The sequence below is a fragment of the Littorina saxatilis genome, linkage group LG2 (genome assembly GCF_037325665.1).
Source record: "Littorina saxatilis isolate snail1 linkage group LG2, US_GU_Lsax_2.0, whole genome shotgun sequence".
In the NCBI taxonomy this organism is placed as follows: domain Eukaryota; kingdom Metazoa; phylum Mollusca; class Gastropoda; order Littorinimorpha; family Littorinidae; genus Littorina; species Littorina saxatilis.
Window position 1 is genome coordinate 27,426,095 of NC_090246.1, and position 19,738 is coordinate 27,445,832.

At 44.1% G+C, this 19,738-nt stretch overlaps 1 protein-coding gene across 2 annotated transcripts in view; it reads left to right on the forward strand.

The window, feature by feature from the left end:
• Positions 1–506: 506 nt before the first annotated feature.
• The window catches only part of LOC138958640 (bifunctional heparan sulfate N-deacetylase/N-sulfotransferase-like), a 35,754-nt gene continuing 16,522 nt past the window's right edge, over positions 507–19,738 (forward strand). For both annotated transcript variants that reach the window (XR_011453460.1, XM_070329854.1), the window contains exons 1-5: positions 507–572; positions 15,479–16,929; positions 17,480–17,606; positions 18,484–18,596; positions 19,330–19,515. Coding sequence is in view for 1 of the 2 variants with exons in the window: in XM_070329854.1 (XP_070185955.1) it covers positions 15,910–16,929; positions 17,480–17,606; positions 18,484–18,596; positions 19,330–19,515 (1,446 nt within the window). In the remaining variant the exon portion in view is untranslated. The remainder of the gene's footprint in view (positions 573–15,478; positions 16,930–17,479; positions 17,607–18,483; positions 18,597–19,329; positions 19,516–19,738) is intronic.

Genomic DNA, 19,738 nt, shown 5'->3' on the forward strand with positions numbered 1-19,738 from the left:
TCTTTATTGAATACTGCTTGAACACTGCCTGTCATTTGTAAATAAGAATTATCAAAGACATAATAAATGTTATTTCACCATCTGAACTGTCTTGTTTATTGGATGTATCTTTTATTGTTTTGTTGAATGTTATGTTTCTGTTTTAGTTGTAACATGAGCTTAAACTGGGGGGGGGGGGAGTGTATGCAACTATCACCAAAAAAGGATTGTTTTATCAAATGGAAAAAAAACATGCTTGACCTCTGTGTGTGAGTGTATGTGTTTGTGTGTGTCTCCCCATTGGTTCACAAGGACAATTTATCATTGGGCGCATCTCACGGACCTCTTGCATGAATACTAATCAATAATATAATCAATATGGCAAGGCTATTTACACTGTCCTACAACCAACCCAGACCGCAGTGAAACGCAGAAAGGACTGGTGACAAAGCTACTTTCGGTTTCCCCGTTCCCTCTTTCAAGGGAGGTAATCTACCGGAACTCGTGGACGATCATGCGCAAAACGCATTTGCTAACTTAGTGCATTACAAGAGTTACTTCAGTGCAGCAATATTTGTGGCTGTGTGATTCTGGTAGGTACAACGATCAAGAGCAATGATTTAAATCAATTTTGTGCGAGTGAACTGGTATCGTATCGCTTCAGTTTGAACGTGTGTAGCTGTGAAAATCGATGGTGGTCACAGAAGAATTTATCGTGACGTTTTGACAGACACTTCGGTGTTTTTACCTAGGCTCTAGTCTTCGGTGTGTGGAACCGTGAAGTTTGCAAAAGAGGCTTTTGAAATGGGGAACAACATTTACTTGAAATAATGAGACTTTTGTTATATTGCTGCAGACTGGTAGTTGTAAGGGGAATGTGTAAGTTGGAAGTAAAACTCAGGCCAAGATTCTGTTGACAGTTTCACACATGCACACACACACACACACACACACAGTAACTTGAGAAAGGGTTTCACATCATGCAGGCATTAAGTCACAGCCACACACAAGGAAAACTCAAACATGTGTAACATCAGGTACGTGTAACCGCAGCACTAGCAGTGTCTCCTAAGCCAACCAGAAGAATGAATGATCCATGAAAGTGGGACTATAACTGATTGTGAGAAAAATTGTTAATGTTAGATAGTGAGAAAAATTGTTAAATGTTAGCTAGCAGATATTGCTGCATGCATGCAACTCTAATACATGTATGTATGTTCGCAATCAAGACATTCAGTCTTCTTCTTCTTCTGCGTTCGTGGGCTGAAACTCCCACGTACACTCGTGTTTTTTGCACGAGTGGAATTTTACGTGTATGACCGTTTTTTACCCCGCCATTTAGGCAGCCATACGCCGTTTTCGGAGGAAGCATGCTGGGTATTTTCGTGTTTCTATAACCCACCGAACTCGCACATGGATTACAGGATCTTTTTCGTGCGCACTTGGTCTTGTGCTTGCGTGTACACACAGGGGTGTTCGGACACCGAGGAGAGTCTGCACACAAAGTTGACTCTGAGAAATAAATCTCTCGCCGAACGTGGGGACGAACTCACGCTGACAGTGGCCAACTGGATACAAATCCAGCGCGGTACCGACTGAGCTACATCCCCGCCCAAGACATTCAGTGTAGTGGACTTATGTTGTAAAAATTTAGTATCATTGGACACACATGAAATGATATTGGGACCCATAGACACATAGTGGCCTTGATGACAACATGACGACCTAACTAGCAGTACAGTAACGTGTCACATTTGCAAAAAATGAAAAAGACAAAAACATAACAAACTATACCTAACTCTAAGCACATGTGATATATCCAGCAAAGGTCGTATATTGGCTACATCTGTTGTTTTTTCTCCAAAAAGTCACAAACTGACAAAGACATCTGAATGTCACATTGCCAAGTAAAGAAGAACACAGGGCAAAGCACACATATGGAATTGTCCGCCGAAAGGCAAATTTCCGCCGAATTTTTTTTTGTTCCGTCGAAAAAGCAAGTGTCTGCCGAAAAAATAAATGGGGGAGGCAAAAATGGTTCTAAAAGCTGAATTTAATGGCAAACTTGGAGCTTAGATGACACCAAATTGCACCATTTGGGTTCTTTGGAGAAAAAAATTCCGGGGGGGCATGCCCCCGAACTCCCCCAGCAGGACTAGGCGCTTCGCGCCGTCGACTTTGCCATTACTTACAATTGTTCAGCCTTTTTTACTTTTTTTAATTCCCATACCTAATATGGTCAGGAATCTGTCAAGGTGTCCAAATGCAAAAATCCTGTTCTGGATACTTTTATCACTTTGTATTTTGTTCTGTTTTTAAATGACTACAATATAAACAATACAGTTATGAAGTATTCCTCAAGCAGATTCTATCCATACCAAATTTATGTCTGTCAGTCGCCTGGATGCTGAGAAAATTGACTTTGTTCAAGAAAACAAGTTGCGTAAGGCGAAAATACAATATTTAGTCAAGTAGCTGTCGAACTCACAGAATGAAACTGAACGCAATGCCATTTTTCAGCAAGACCGTATACTCGTAGCATCGTCAGTCCACCGCTCATGGCAAAGGCAGTGAAATTGACAAGAAGAGCGGGGTAGTAGTTGCGCTAAGAAGGATAGCACGCTTTTCTGTACCTCTCTTTGTTTTAACTTTCTGAGCGTGTTTTTAATCCAAACATATCATATCTATATGTTTTTGGAATCAGGAACCGACAAGGAATAAGATGAAAGTGTTTTTAAATTGATTTGGACAATTTAATTTTGATAATAATTTTTATATATTTAATTTTCAGAGCTTGTTTTTAATCCGAATATAACATATTTATATGTTTTTGGAATCAGCAAATGATGGAGAATAAGATAAACGTAAATTTGGATCGTTTTATAAATTTTTTTTTTTTTTTTACAATTTTCAGATTTTTAATGACCAAAGTCATTAATTAATTTTTAAGCCACCAAGCTGAAATGCAATACCGAAGTCCGGGCTTCGTCGAAGATTACTTAACCAAAATTTCAACCAATTTGGTTGAAAAATGAGGGTGTGACAGTGCCGCCTCAACTTTCACGAAAAGCCGGATATGACGTCATCAAAGACATTTATCAAAAAAATGAAAAAAACGTTCGGGGATTTCATACCCAGGAACTCTCATGTCAAATTTCATAAAGATCGGTCCAGTAGTTTAGTCTGAATCGCTCTACACACACACACAGACACACACACACGCACACACACACACACGCACGCACATACACCACGACCCTCGTTTCGATTCCCCCTCGATGTTAAAATATTTAGTCAAAACTTGACTAAATATAAAAAGCACCTTTTTTTGCACACAACTTCACAAGGCGTACACGCGAAACGCATGGTGCATTGTGCATTGAATAACCAAGTTACTGATAAGGGTATCATCTCAATCTAATTTTTAATAGGTCCAGAAATGGATGGAGAAACATATGTTAGATTATTAAAAGTTTGATCTGAAAATAGGTTTTGGATTTTGAGCGTTCTTTTTTAGCTGGTCTGTATGTTACATTTGGTGTAAATAATCATGAAAAAATGGAAACTATCTTAAAAAAATGTTTCTGGTCAAACTTACTTAAAAATCATTGCAGAGGAAGGTCATTAGGTAGGATGATTGTAATTTTAAAGATATTGAGCGAAAAAGTTGTGTTTGATGTAATTTAATTGTCCTTCTAAGTTAAAAATATGCGTTTGGTGTAAATGAAATTTTACCTACTTGCCCAAACAAGTTTTGTCACAGTCTTTAAATAATACCATAATACACAAAAGTGTGTGTTTTCTTATACCTCAGACACCTGGTAGTTAAACTATGGTCACAGGATTCCTAGTGCTTACACCTGTTGGCTTGTAGAGTGACTTAAGTGAGGCCTTCTGACAAGGGTGTGAATGTAACATGATTGATACATACTTGAAAATGACAGTGAATTTGTTTTAGAGACAGAAGATAACTTATCAGTGCTTAAGGACAACCAGCAAGACCAAACCTTTGTTTCAACATGAAAACAAGTACACTGAATGACAAAATTTACCTCAGAAGGACCACTGTTGGGGCATTTTGGTGTAAAGTAACATACATCACCTTGTTACATTTAGTCAAGTTTTGACTAAATGTTTTAACGTAGAGGGGGGAATCGAGACGAGGGTCGTGTGTGTCTGTGTGTGTGTGTAGAGCGATTCAGACTAAACTACTGGACCGATCTTCATGAAACTTGACATGAGAGATCCTGAGTATGGTATCTCCAGACGTTTTTTTCATTTTTTTGATAAATGTCTTTGATGACATCATATTTGGCTTTTCGTGAAAGTTGAGGCGGCACTGTCACGCTCTCATTTTTCAACCAAATTGGTTGAAATTTTGTTCAAGTAATCTTCGCCGAAGCCCGGACTTTGGTATTGCATTTCAGCTTGGAGGTTTAAAGTTTAGTTAATGAGTTTGCTCATTAAAGTTGTCATTAAAATCGATTTTTCGCAGACAGATTAAAAATTGATTGCATCATATTCTTCATCATATTCTGAATCTAAAAATATATACATATGTCATGTTTACTCTTAAAATGTGATCACAATTAACGAAAATAGATTAATTAGTCTTACGATTAAAATTTAAGAAATCGATCCAAAAATGATTTCATCTTATTCTTTATCATTTCCTGATTCCAAAAACATATAGATATGATAGGTTGTATTCAAAACAAGCTCAGAAAGTTAACAAGAATACAGAAAAGCGCGCTTTCCTGCTTAGCACAATACGCCACCGCGCTAATCTGGCGTGTCAATATCGAACTCACGGAATGAAACTGAAGGCACAGACCCCCCCATGGTGACCCTCGCTGAAGTCTTAAAACGTGGGTCTTAAAAGTTAAAGATACTGAACTTGTCAAATCCAGGTGCACGGAGCCCCTGGGGCTTTTAGTCATACCTCAGGCAGCTATCCGTTAGAAGAACTACCAAGTTTCATTGACTTGCACCCAAAGAGTCAAGAACTGCGATTTTTTTACGAATTAATTTCGTACTCGGACCCGGCTGGTCTTGGCCTATTTTTGGATCTAAATTTAGATCAGGTAGATCACCACATCATGCACAAAAAGACACTCACTAGCAAACTATGTCAGACGTCATCATGAGTTTGTGTAAAACAAAATGGAGGCCGGAATCACTCAGTTGAATCGAACTCCGACCAAACACCACGTAATAACTAGGTTAATTTATGCACTCGCGTGAACAAGAAACTGTCGAGCTTCACAGATGTCGTCGTTGGGTAGTTTTGGGTTTATTTTACTACCATAGGAGGATTTTTGAACTGTAATTGCACTCAGCTGCAACAAAATTGCAAAACGAAGGCTGTGAGCTGCACTGTGCCTTTAACAGAGGGCCATTTTATTATTACTGTTTACAGACATGTTTTAACTTTGCTAACTTCACTGTTGTTGGAACAGCTGTGCGAGTAAGACTGCCACAAACACTTGCACACCTGTGAAACCTGTTCTGCAGATTGGCAACCAGGTTGGGGGGTGGGGGAGGAGCGGAGGAGGAAATTAACTGCTGTATTTTGCTTTTTTCTTCCTTTCTTTTTTATTTACATGAAAGGCCTAGATACTGTGTGAAGCAAACATTTCTTGAAAAAAAGAAAAACAGGACAGGCTACCCTATTCTGACACTTGAAATTTGAGTACTGCTTGTGCAATCTTTGTTTTGTTTTTATTTGTTCTATTTATATCTATTTTTAAGGGTACTACATGTACATGTACTACATTTTTTGTTTGTTGGTGTTGTTACCCTTGTCTCTTTTTTTTTATTTTTTTTTTAAAGGGGAGAGGGGAGATTTGTCAAAATCACAGCAGTAGAGGAAAAAGTCCTGAAGTATTACTCTAACAAAAGTGTTGTCATGATAAAGCGCATGTACATGTATAGAAAGACAGCCTATTTTCTGATGCTGCGAAGACTCATTGAATTTTTCCCCTTTAGTTCTGATCCATTATATTTCTTCTCCAAAAGTCACAAACTGACAAAGACATCAGAATGTCTTTGTCACATTGGCAAGTAAAGAAGAACACATACAAGATTAAGCATACATGTATACATCATAATATATATTCTACATGCAAAACTCCTATGTTTATGCCAGCCAAAGGAACCAAACAGCTCCAACAAAGCAGAGTCAGCTGCTTGCATACCATGCTGTTTACACACAATGGATGTGAATACTGTGATGGTTGTCTCAGCTGGATGGTGTTAGGGCTGGTTTCTGGCTAGAACACTAGCTCAGAGGATCCAACTCTTAGCAACTGTAGCACAATTGGGCTGCAGTCTGCATGATGTGTGTGCAAACTGGTCAAACCTGTTTGTCTCTCTCCTGTTAGTCTCTCTATCCCTTTCTCTGTCATCCTCAGAGCCCCCTCCCCAACCCTCTCTCTCTCTTTCTGGTCAGATTTATATATCTCTCTCTCTCTTTCTGGTCAGATGTATCTCTCTCTCTCTCTCTCTCTTTCTGGTCAGATGTCTCTCTCTCTCTCTCTCTCTCTCTCTCTCTCTCTCTCTCTCTCTCTCTCTCTCTCTCCAACAAAGCAGAGTCAACTGCTTGCATACCATGCTGTTTACACACAATGGATGTGATAGTAGATTTAGTCCCTCTTTAGGGCGAGGGCCAGATGCAAAAAAGTATTCCTATGCTTATTCTGTTACCCTGGTAAAATAAAGAATTGTCGTTGTCATTGTGTCCCCTTCCCTTGCATACAAATGTTCAGGTGCTCAAAACTGTGCTTGTGGACTAGATAGAATGTATCCAGTGTTCTTCATCATAGTAGCTCTAGCTTTAGAATTGTTTCACATTTGTGATGCAGTCTGAGGTCTTTTTTTTCCCCTCTGACTCTGAGCTCACAGTGTTATTGAGTTAGTGTAAATGCACAGGACAGTGACATGAATTTTTCATGAAAAGTCAGTCAGACTGAACTGTTAAGTTCCCAGGAGAGATATATATCTCTCTCTCTCTCTCTCTCTCTCTCTCTCTCTCTCTCTCTCTCTCTCTCTCTCTCTCTTCTCTCTCTCTCTCTTTCACCCTATCCCCATGCATGAGCAAACACACATCACACACACACACACACACCATCTCTCTCTCTCTCTCTCTCTCTCTCTCTCTCTCTATCTCTCTTTGTCGCATAAGAAACTCTCCCTGACTGTGACCTTTGCCATCATTTCTTTCAGTAGAAGGGGATCAGTACTGCTGACAAGATTAAAGGTCATGCATGCGCTTACTGACTTAGAGCAAGCTGGAAACAAAGTTAGGTCTGTAGCTGTGGGAACTCAGATCCATAGAAATGTTATATTACTGCTCGAGAACACACCTAGTAGCCTGAAGTTGACCATCCCTCTCTTTTTGACCTGAAACTTGAGCGCTCACTTCCTTTGGCTGTTGAAAAGTGTACTGTTCATTGCTGTTTCCTTGACATGTGGATATTAATTGAGGATTGCACACAAAGCATGCATTGTTAGACATCAGCATTTACATTGCTTTCTTGTGATGACCCAAAGATTCATGAAATAATTGATTGCTGTCAGTTCTGTTGCTAATTTTTGTTCAAGAGTCTACTGTATATTATTGAGCCTGGTGAAGGATTCTTTCTGATGATGTACTGTACATTTACATCGGAAATGATTGAATAGTAATGGTTGTGAAAAACATGGTACATTGGATTTGGAGAAATGTTTAGTCAGGCGAATGATTGTTCATTTCAGAAAGAAAAAACCACGATGCAAAGTTAGTGATCTGACTGCTGTAGTTGTGAATTATCTTATTCAAGGCCTCATGTAAGAAAAGAAAGCCTTTTTGCTTTTGAAGATTCCTGTGTTCAGTTTTAGCCCTGGCTGTGTCTGTTTGTTTTAAGTATTTTTCCTTGACTGCATCAGCTGGTGAAGGAAGTTGTGCAGTTTCAGGTGTGTTCATTAGCTGTGCAGTGGAACCTACCTTTTAAAGGCACAGTGCAGCTCACAGCCTTCGTTTTGCGTTTTTGTTGCAGCTGAGTGCATTTACAGTTCAAAAATCCTCCTATGGTAGTAAAACAAACCCAAAACTACCCAACGACGACATCTGTGAAGCTCGACAGTTTCTTGTTCACGCGAGTGCATAAATTAACCTAGTTATTACGTTGGTGTTTGGTCGGAGTTCGATTCAACTGAGTGATTCCGGCCTCCATTTTGTTTTACACAAACTCATGATGACGTCTGACATAGTTTGCTTTAGGGACGTGTCTTTTTGTGCATGATGTGGTGATCTACCTGATCTAAATTTAGATCCGAAAATAGGCCATGACCAGCCGGGTCCGAGTACGAAATTAATTCGTAAAAAAATCGCAGTTCTTGACTCTTTGGGTGCAAGTCAATGAAACTTGGTAGTTCTTCTAACGGATAGCTGCCTGAGGTATGACTAAAAGCCCCAGGGGCTCCGTGCACCTGGATTTGACAAGTTCAGTACCTAATTAACTTATTTAGGACCTTCTGAATTAAGTCAGAGTCCCTCCCTTTTAAGACCCTGTCTTCTCTTTTTTATTTTTTTCATATGCCTTATAAATCTACCCCCTCTTTTTTTTATTTTTATATAAAACCTGATTTTTTTAAAGCTTTTTTGAGGGGGGGGGGGGGGTAGGGGTTCCACTGTTTTGTAATGCAGTTTCAGTGCCTTGTGACTCATCAAGTGGTTTCCACAAAAACTTCCCCTCAGGGTGAAGTCAATTTTGCCCAGTCAATTCTGCCCAGCAGGCTGGATGAAACCAGTGGATGTGAAAAGTTCACTTGTGTTGAAGAATAAGAGGGAAGCTGTGCAACATCACTTTGACTCCGAGTGTAAAGTAGTACCTGTGATGTGAGGCCTCCTCCCATGGGAGGAAACCTCCTGATAAAAGACATCTTTGATTGTCCCTTTGTCTGTCTATCTTGTCGAAAAGCTTGGAGAGCATAGGATCATTGTGTGATACAGGCTATATAACTTAGGATTATAATTACATATTCTTACGCCGAATCATATGATTTGCATTGACCCACTTCGATGCTTAGGTTATGATAAAAGCTACCCCGTCTAGGTATAAGGGGAGCAACCCCAACTAAAAAAGTGACTGCACCAGCATGACTGGCACCCTGGGTTACGTCCCATGTAGCACACTACGTCATCAATGGTGCTGGTCACGTGATACCCCTTCAATCGACTACTATCACTCAAGGGTGACGGTTGTGTTTGCTTTTGCTCTGGCTGGTTTTGTGTCTACGGCACCCACCGGCCTCGGCCCCCGTCTACTTCTTGCTGGCTTGCAGCTGGTGAGATCGTTCATTTTTTCTTGAATGTTTTATTGTTTCTGCTGTGAATTTCGCATGTCCGTTGGACTCTGAAGTTTTCAGCAGTTGTTTGGCTTCCTCACGGTCGCCATTTGCATTAGCACGTTGTCTGGCTTCTGTTGTTTTAGCCGGGTTCGGTCTATTAACGCTGTCGTAGCTTGCTTTGTAGCTGCCGTCGGTAGCTTTTACGTACGTGCTTATCTATTTGCTTGCTTGCTTCTGAAATGTTTGTGTCTGTACGGACTTTATTATTTTCAGACTTGTGGCTTCCTCCTTGGTCGCCATTTTTAGCTAGCATGTTGTTGTTATGTTGATTTTTCGTCCGTACTCGGACGCTTAACTCTTCGTATAGCTAGTTGTTTAGCTGCCTTTGGTAGCTCCTAAACTGGTTTTAGCTGCCCTCTTTGCTGGCTTCTGAAAGGTTGGCGTCCTTTCGGACTTTGCTAGTTTCAGTTGTTTGATTATTTTTCTCTTGGTGCTTACATGGCCGTTAATGAGAATTAGAGGGAGCTAAGGCCGAGGGTTAGGGCTTGGGCCCTGCTAAGCTCTATCCCTCAGCAGCCTCTTATTTTGAAGAACTCCGTTGTTGTTCATGTTGGCACATTTTTAGGCAATTTTTTACGTTGTTCTGTGCCGTTTTTTATGTTACGGACGATTGGCCGTCTGGCTCTCTGCCGTCCGTTTTGGCCTCTAAGGCTGTCGTTTTACGTCTGTTTCGGCTCCAGAGTCTAGGGCTCTGGGGTCTGCACTTATCTTTTGCTTATTTCCAGAAATAGATTCCCTCGTTCGCGAGGTTTGCCGCGGCGGACTTCGTCGCCAGCTCTGCCCCCCGCCTGGGGGTTAGGCGACGTTCTCTCCTTCAGACTCTGGGTCTTCTCCGGACCAGGCTGCTGTCCACCGCGATGTTTCTGGACGGTCCCTTGGGGATCTTCTTCTCCTCTTCCTGGCCGGCATTTGTTGCCTTCCGCTTGCGGTAGCGCAACAGTGCATGTCCCTCCGGGGATCCGGCCACTTCAAGGTTGGTGTCTGCAGCAGCCGTTTACGGCAGCTGCACTTCCGGTTTCCGGAATCGGATGTTCTCCTGCTAGTGAGCGACTTGCGTTCACGTCGGGTCAGAACCTCTCCGTACTCCAGCAGTCGGTTCCGACAGCTGGGCTTCCTGCTTTGGCAGGAAGTAGGGGTTCACCGTCTAGTGAGCGACTTGCGTTCACGTCCGGACCGAACCCCGCCTTACACCAGCAGTTGTACGCGACAGCTGGGCTTCCGGCTCCGGCCGGAAGCAGTGGTTCTTCCGCTCGTGCGCAGCCTGCTGTCGCGTCCGGTGCGTCCCACATCTTACGTCAGCAGTCGTCCGCGACAGCTGCTTCCGGCTCTGGCCGGAAGTAAAAGGCTCACTGGCTAGTGTTCGGACTACGTTCACGTCCGGTTTGAGCCTTGCCTTACGTCAGCAGTCGTCCGCGGCAGCTGCGCTTCCGGTTCCGGCCGGAAGTGTAGGTTCACCGGTAGTGCACAGGCTGCTGTCACGTCCGGTTCGGGCCTTACCCTACGTCAGCAGTCGTCAGCGTCAGCTGGGCTTCCGGTTCCGGCCGGAAGTGTAGGTTCACTGGGTAGTGCTCAGGTTGCTGTCACTTCTGGTTCGAGCCTTTACCTACTTCAGCAGTCGTCCGCGACAGCGCCGCTTCCGGTTACGGCCGGAAGCGTAGGTTCACTGGTTAGTGTACAGACTGCTGTCACGTCCGGTTTTGAGCCTTGCCCTACGGCAGCAGTCGTACGCGACGGCTGTGCTTCCAGTTCCGGCTGGAAGTATCGGTTCACTGGTTAGTGCACAGGCTACTGGCACGTTCAGTTCGAACCTTGCCTTACGGCGGTGGTCGTACGCGACCTCTGCGCTTCTGGCTGCGGACGGAAGTGTGAGCTCACCGGTTAGTGCACAGGCTGCTGTCACTTCTGGTTCGAGCTTGCCCTACTTCAGCAGTCGTCCGCGACAGCTTTGCGTCTGGTTCCGGCTGGAAGCGTAGGTTCACTGGTTAGTGCACAGACTATGGTCACGTTCGGTTTGAACCTTGCCTTATGTCGGCGATCGTGCGCGACCTCTGCGCTTCTGGCTCCGGCCGGAAGTGGGGGCTCACTGGATAGTGGACCTGCTATGGTCCCATCTGGTTTGAGTCTGGTTTTTTCGTCAGCAGTGCCCTTTGGGCTTGCAGGCTCCCTGCCTCAGGCGGATTAGCAGCTACCACACACTTCGGTAGTGGGTTCTGCCGTTCTCCTCACTTCCTGTGCCTTTGGTCTTCGACGCCTCTCATCCTCCTCTTAGTCAGGGGTGAAGTTTGGCCGTTGACCTGCAGGAAAGGGGCTTCAGGCTCCGGCCTTCCCAGCTTCGGGACATTAGCGGCTCAGAGGAGGTTGCCTTTGCCCAAGATGTCCCGGAATTTGCTGTCGTCTTTTGCCCCTCTGCGTGCACCTTTGCCGGTCACGCCGGAACTTCTTCTTTGGGGAACGTTTCGAGTCCCCTGCTCTCTGAGCAGACTCTCTTCCCCTCTGAGGAAGTGGGCAGACAGCTTTTGGAACTTGCTTCCATCTCGGAGACACTCCTTTACGGAGTTCTTTGCGCCCTTTACACTCAGTTAAGAGCAGGACGCAGGGGATGCTTTCTCCACCTTTGCTAGGGCGAATTTAGAACGGAGAAGGCCTTCCTCTCTGCACAATGCCCATACGGTCATGTACAGACGGGACTTGTTCCTCGCCCATTCCTAGTTTGTGAGGAATCAATGAGACACCCTTAGTTCTTCACCCTTGGTGGATGGGTCTCTCTTCGGCCTCCTGGCCACTAAGGCCTCCTGGCCTTCAAGTCCTCCTGGTCTCTGAAGCCTCCTGGTCTCTTAGGCCTCCTGGCCCCCGAGGCCTCCTGGCCTCTAAGGCCTCCTGGCCTCCAAGGCCTCCTGGCCTCCAAGGCCTCCTAGGCCTCCTGGCCTCTAAGGTCTCCTGGCTTCCAAGGCCTCCTGGCCTCTAAGGCCTCCTGGTCTCCAAGGCCTCCATGGCCTCCTGGCCTCCAAGGCCTCCTAGGCCTCCTGGCCTCTGAGGTCTCCTGGCTTCCAAGGCCTCCTGGCCTCTTAGGCCTCCATGGCCTCTGGGCCTCTAAGGCCTCCTGGCCTCTAAGGTCTCCTGGCTTCCAAGGCCTCCCTGGCCTCCTGGCCTCCAAGGAGATAAAGATTTGTGGGGACCTTCAGGTCTCTTCTTTTGCTCTTCAAGCTTTGAAGCAGCAAAACGGGCTCTACCTAAGCAGACTCAGCTTTTTCAGGCTAAGTCCTCCGCTCAGGTTTATCCGGAGAGGTTCTTCCTTTCACAGACGTCTTAGTCTGTGTTTTTTGGGAACAACAGCCGGCATTAGGGCATCCGGGTTTTTTAGCCTCGGCTGGTACAACAGCCATTTCTTCCGTTGGTGGTGGTGGTTGTTGTTTGCTCTTTTGGACTCGGTCCTTGTGGGTCTTTCGCCGATTTAGAGTCTTTCTCTAGCGATCGGACTTGTTCTGGTGTTTCGTCCAAACTTAAGGTTTCTTGAGTTGGCCTCGGAAGTTACATTCAGATTTTACTGAGTTTGCATTGGTTTTAGCAATGCATGGTGAGGGGTCATTCTTGTGGCCTATCACTTTTCTCAGCTTTATTGGCTAACCCTCCCCTTTCGGTGGAGGTCTAGTTAATTTCCTGGTTTCTTGGTGCGGGCTTTCAGCCCAGCATCTTTGATGGCAGGTCTACGGGCGTTCCGGCTCTCAGCCTTAGCTCGTGTAATAGTCTCCTGCCTGGCATGGGCGACTACGGTCTCCGTGTCTCTAGAATTTGTGTCTTCCTCTTCTCCCTCATCCTGCCATGAGGCGAGTCGGGTCGACTTCCGGTGGGGTGGGTTGCCTGTTAAGGTCACCCTTCTACCGCTTGCATCTATTACGGACTCTTGCCTGTTGTGTTCCGTGTCTGATTCTCGGTTCTGAGGTATCAGACGTGTTTGGTTTTTCAGCCAGACTCAGGATTTTTCTGGGCTCGGTCGGCCGCGGAATTTACTTCGGGCCCTTCGTCTTGAGAACTCTCGTTCAGGGAGTCTTAAGGCTGGTTAGCTTCACAGTTTTCTGTTTTTCCTTTCCAGTCTCGTTTCTGTTTTGGGTTTTTGATTTTCTTTCATTTACCTACAAGCAGACTGCTTTGTGATCACTCTGACTTTAGTCTTTTCGGTTAGAGTCACCGGTCACATCAGGCTTTGGCCACCGCGTTCTCCGCTCTGCTGGCGGCTTACACTTTTCGTAGGCCGCTTCTTCCTCTGTTTACCTCCCTCTGTGCTTCTGCATGGACTGGTAGTGGACTTCTGGTGACCGTCTCTTCTGAGTTGTTTCTTTGAGTTTGACTCTGGTTTTTTGTACTCAGACGTCTCTCTCTCTTTCTAGGAAACAGGTCACTCCTCTCTGGAGCTGACCGTTATCTCTCCGGCCTTTCGGGCCTCTCTCCATGCCAAGGTTTTTTCTTTGGCATGATTGTCTTACGGTCCTGGGGAAGGTTGGTGCTTTTCATTTATGATCGGTCAACCTTACGCTTAGTCGTTTCCAGGGTTTTTGGCATTTCCTTCCAATAGTAAGGGGGGGGGGGGGGGGCAGCTTGTCTGTCCCTCTACTCGGCTCGGGTTATTCAAGACTTGAGCCCCTTTCTGGGCTGTTTTTTATGGTTCAGGAGATGGGAAGAAGTGCTGAGCACAGCTTACGGGCTCTCTGATGCTGTCTTTCGCATTTTTTGCCTGAGCGGCATTGCGACTGTCATTTAGGTTGGTTCTCGGTCCTCGTTCTGTCTTTTGGCAGTGGGCCAGTTCCTGGCAAGGGTTTTAGAGTGAGCTAGATGTTTTCTTTCTCACCGGCTCTTTCCCTGATGTTTGGCAGTGGGCCAGTTTTTTGGCGAGGGATTCTCTTCCCCTCCGCCTTGGCGTAGCTATCGGCTATCTTTCCCCTAGGTTCAGCCCGAGCTCTTTTTCCAGGGCCTGGGCCTCCTCCTCGGCCGTTTTACGGTCTGGGAGGTTGGATGATGTCCTGCACACAGCTTACTGGTGCTCGGCTTTTGTCTTTATCAGTTTAATAGGGAGACATTGCTGCCTTGGGCCTCTTCCTTGGCCGTCTTGCGGTCCCACAGAATGAGCGAAGTTTTGAATACAGCTTATGGGCGATCAGACGATGTATTCATCAGCTTTTATCTGAGAGACATTGCTTCGCTCTGTAACGATGGATCAAGGTCCCTGCCTGCCTTGGTGGCAGCGGGCCAGTGCTTTTCCAGAAATTGATGGTGAGTTTGAACTTTTTTGATCTTACCCACCGCCTGGTTGGAGTTATCTGCAAATCATGTGATTCGGCGTAAGAATATGTAATTATAATCGAAAATTTTTATCTAAATTTTGATTTGATTAATATACTTACCCGAATCACATGAGTAATTCCCTCCCTCCTGCCCCGCTCGATTTTTTCATGTTCTATTAGTCGATTGAAGGGGTATCACGTGACCAGCACCATTGATGACGTAGTGTGCTACATGGGACGTAACCCAGGGTGCCAGTCATGCTGGTGCAGTCACTTTTTTAGTTGGGGTTGCTCCCCTTATACCTAGACGGGGTAGCTTTTATCATAACCTAAGCATCGAAGTGGGTCAATGCAAATCATGTGATTCGGGTAAGTATATTAATCAAATCAAAATTTAGATAAAAATTTTCGAGTTATGGCCAGCTTGTTTCTTAGTGTTGTCAGTTTTTATCCTGTGGTTGTGTCTTACTAGTGAAACCGTTTGTACCAAAAGGGGAGTGGTTTGATGCCTACTTGCTTTAACTTCTATTGTTGTAACGCAGACTTTTTTTTCATTCCGTTTTATGTTCAGAGTGATGGTTAGTAATCTTGATGGTTTATACTGTCTGTGTGTGTGGCTGTAGTAGGTTTAATGCAATATTGCTCGGTATGTAAAGCAAATTTGTAATTGATACTGATAGTTAACTTCGATGTGTTTGAATCTTATGTTAGTTCATCAATTGATTTAGGAATATTCATTGTTAGGCGCTTAGAACGATTGTAGGATTTGCACCATAAACAGATGCTATATAAACTGCTATGCATTGCTAATACACTTATTTAATCTGTTACAGGCAATGTCACACGCTTGAGCGAAACCATGGCGGGTAACACAGAGACCAGCACACTGCTGTTTAACACCCTCATCAAGTAGGCCGACCAATGGCATCTTCTGCCGGCAGTAATTCATTCAAGGACGCTGGAGTGATTTTGTTTTCACTGCCGACATGGATTTCTTTATAGGATTCGCGTCTTCCTTTCTGGATGGCACCTGAAAACACCTGTCTGTGAATATACGTTTGAACAGTCCAAAATGGTTGTGAAAAATTATGGTGCTAGCTAGTCTTGCCGTTTTCTGTGAGAATGTTCTGTTGTATATGAAAATTTCAGATTTATATGTTTGAAAGAGAGTTGTAAAGGAGAGTTCCAAGAATTATCATAAGTCAGATTTACAAAACAATTAATATTTATTTCTCTTGTGACCAAAGAGAGGAAAAACTTCAACATGTGGAGCACTTGCCGATATTTTCTTGTGCGCTGCGTCTGCCTCAAACGCATGACGCTCATGCGTGCGCTTGGCTGTGTGTTGCTGCTAAGCGTGCTTACATCTGTGTTGTTCTCCTATCACTTAATGAGCTTTAAAATATCCAGCAGTAAACGAACGCTGGTTTCTCCACAACCTCAGGTCTCCTGCCCCCCAGATCCTGACATACCCCCAAACTTTACCTACCAGCCTCGAGATCATCGAACAAAAGAACGCAACCACTTAGGTAGGCGGGCACTCATCATCGTAGAGAATCAGTACACCAAAACGGGCAAAGGTATACACAATGTGTTGGACGCTCTAAGGATAGACTCCAAAGTGGAGACGATAGGGAACAATCTCCCTATGCTGACTCACGGGGAGAAAGGCAAGTTTGCTGTGATCATTTTTGAGAATTATTCCACCTATTTGACAATGGACTCGTGGAACCGGCAGCTGCTGGACAAGTACTGCAAGAACTACAACGTAGGGATCATCGCCTTCATCCAGCCCAAAAGGGATGACGTGTTCCTGGAGAACCTCAACGACTTCCCTCTCACCGTGGAGTACAACATCCCTCTGGTCAACTACAAGCTGAACATCTACTCCACGATATGGCGCATGTCGAAACCGGGCCGGCTGTACGAGGGGGAGCTGGCAGGGAATTGGGCTGTGTTCCACTTCAACCACGCCACCTATCAGCCCCTGTCCTACTCGTACCTCAAGTCCTCCCTCAACCAGGACCCCAGCGCAAACCCCGCGGACTCCAAACCCAAACGTCTGGTACCAGCCATCCATGACACGGGGCAGTTGGACGGCATCCAGCGCATTCTGTTTGGCGGCGGTCTAGAGTTCTGGATGCACCACATGATGTTTGTGGACAGCCTATCCTACCTGTCACACGGCAAGCTGTCCATCACCTTGGATCGCTACATCCAGGTGGACATCGACGACATCTTTGTGGGCAAGGAGGGGGTCCGTGTCAAGGTGGAGGACGTCATGGTAGGTTGTTGGCTTCATCTGTGGTTTGGGTTTGCACTAGAGAATGTTTCAGTATGTTGTTTTTTAAAAAAGTTATTGTAGTAGTTAATTTGTAGGGAATAGTACAAATAATGGAAGTGCTAGTTGACACATTACGTCCCCAGTGTTTGTTGGCTTCATCTTTGTTTTTTGTTTGCACTAGAGAATGTTAGAGTATTGTTTAGTTTTTAAATTTTTTTATTGTAGCAGTTAATTTGTAGGGAATAGTACAAATAATGGAAGTGCTAGTTGATACATTACGTCCCCACTCAACAAGATGAAGCGACACATCATGTCCTGATTTGTGTCAGTTAGTCATGACTTCTTAGAGTATCAACAACATTTGTTAGTTTTGAGCTGAAATGAGAATAGTTACAATGTTCGCTTATTAATGGGCCCATGCTCAGCAGAGCTTGATGATATATACACTTGCACAGAAGTGTGTACAGATGTATACACAGTAACAATGGGAAAGAGAACAATATATGTACTTTATGACTATTAAAAACTATATCACTGTGGTTGTGTGCAGGCAATGCTATCCAGCCAGAAGTATCTGCAAACTGTGATGGAGGGTTTCCACTTTAACCTTGGCTTCTCCGGTCGCTTCTACCTGCACGGCAATGCTGAAGAAGACGCAGGGGACAAAAAACTCCTTGGTATATACATCCCAAAAGAGTCTTTATGGGTGGTCTTTCTCTTAATTGTTGGTCTTTCTGTTTTGTGGTACAGTGGAACCCCCCTTTTAAGACCCCCCAAAATCAGGTTTTAAAATGGAGGCACATTTTCAGACGTTAATAACTAGAAATCTGGAAAAAGTAGTCTTCGAAGAGAGGTTCCACTGTACATGTAGCTATTTAGCAGAGGGTTGTTTTTGGCTGACCATATAAATTATGATCCATCAGTGTTCCTGAGAGGGATTTAAAATCCAGGAGCACTTACAACATGCCAATGGCAAGAAATAGTGTCCAACAGAGAATGATAGACTTACTCTTTCCCTTGATGTTAACTTACCTCGTGAATAGACCATTTTTGAAAATAACTGTCATGTTTGCACGGGTTCTGAAAGAGTGAGTACCCTTGCATTTGCGCAGACAAACATTGCCATGTGCTTCCTGTGCACATGTTTGTGACACACCCTCTCGCTAGTGACTGGCCTATATGGTCACGTGAAAAATAATGTCATGTGGGAAAACTAGCGAGAGGGTGACACGTCTCAAACACATGTACAGGAAGCACATGGCAATGTTTGTCTGTGCAAATGCAAGGGTACTCACTCTTTCAGAACCCATGCAAACCCGACAGAGTTATTTCCGGAATTTGACTATTGATCATAACCCTGGGATCAACAGTGTTGAATAAGGTGCATCCGTTGTGAAATTTGTGTTTAAAAAGCATTCATTTTTGCTCATGATAATAGTAACTGTTTATGGCTGTAGAGAGCTAAGCCGTTGGGTAAAAATCATACTTACATACACAGAAGTAATTGGCTGTGACCGTTTTGGTCTAACGTCAGTGTGTTTCCATCTGTTTCAGAGTACCGTCATCATTTCTGGTGGTTTGGTCACATGTTCAAGCATGAACAGGCACACAGCCTTGATGTTAGGAACGTAGAACTATCCATGACACTGAATAAACAATTTGCACAGGTAAGATTTTTAAACATTTGAAAATTGAAATACAGGCCATCTTCATTTTTGTGTAAAGCGATATATATCCATATTTTAATGTTTTTTCCTATTGGATCATTTTATTGGCTCACGTAAGTGTAGCCTATGCGATCGTAACTTTGTCTGTCTGTGCGTGCGTGTGCGTGTGTGCGTGCGTGTGTATGTCTGTGGTAGAAACTTTAACATTTCGTCATTTGAAGACGTCACATTATGATGTAAGAGGGTTAGACGTCACGCGAAGGAATTACTGAAAGTCTCGGTCATTGTTATTTTGAGCGGGCCGAGACTAGTTGGCAGTCGTGTCCCTGTAAGTAGGCTACATGCAGACAGACAGATCTAGATCTAGTGTCTCGCTTTCTTGCACAGTGTCACCTATGCTTACTGTGTGTGTGTGTGTGTATGTGTGACGGAGTGATTGAGTTTGTGTTACTGTTTGTCGATTTCTTACGTGAGCCTTGAAGGCTTCGCCTCTTGTTACTGATGTTCTTGTTAGACTGTTCCTTTCATTTAGGTTATCTATGGCAGTTTGATTGTATGCTAGTTATCTGAGTCAACATTTGTAGATACAAGTGTTGATCAGCATTTTATAGTGACTTAGACTTAGAATAAGTAAGTCATTTCTCAAAGCAGTAAACTCAAGAATTCCTACACCAAATGTTTTTACTTTTTTGTTGTTGAATTGATTGTTTTATTTTTTACACGTGTTATTTAGGACAATGCTATCCCAGTTGATCAGCATTATGCAGTTGCTCCGCACCATTCTGGAGTTTACCCAGTTCATGAGGAACTGTACGATGCTTGGAGAAAGATTTGGGATATCAAGGTCACAAGCACAGAAGAATACCCATTCCTGTATCCGTTTTGGGGCCGTCGGGGATTCGTGCATCGAGGGATCATGGTTGGTATCAAAAGATGGGGGTAGTTGGGTTCTTGAATTACACAATATATGCAACAAAAATAAGCACACTTTCCTCACAATGAAGATAATGGTTGCCCGCATTCTTACACATTCACACACTGTCTTTGTTTCTCTCTGATTAGATTTGGAAATTGTATGCAGAATAATTTATTTATGTATGTTTTTGTGAGGCCCTTAGAACTATTTTAGGATTTGCGCCATA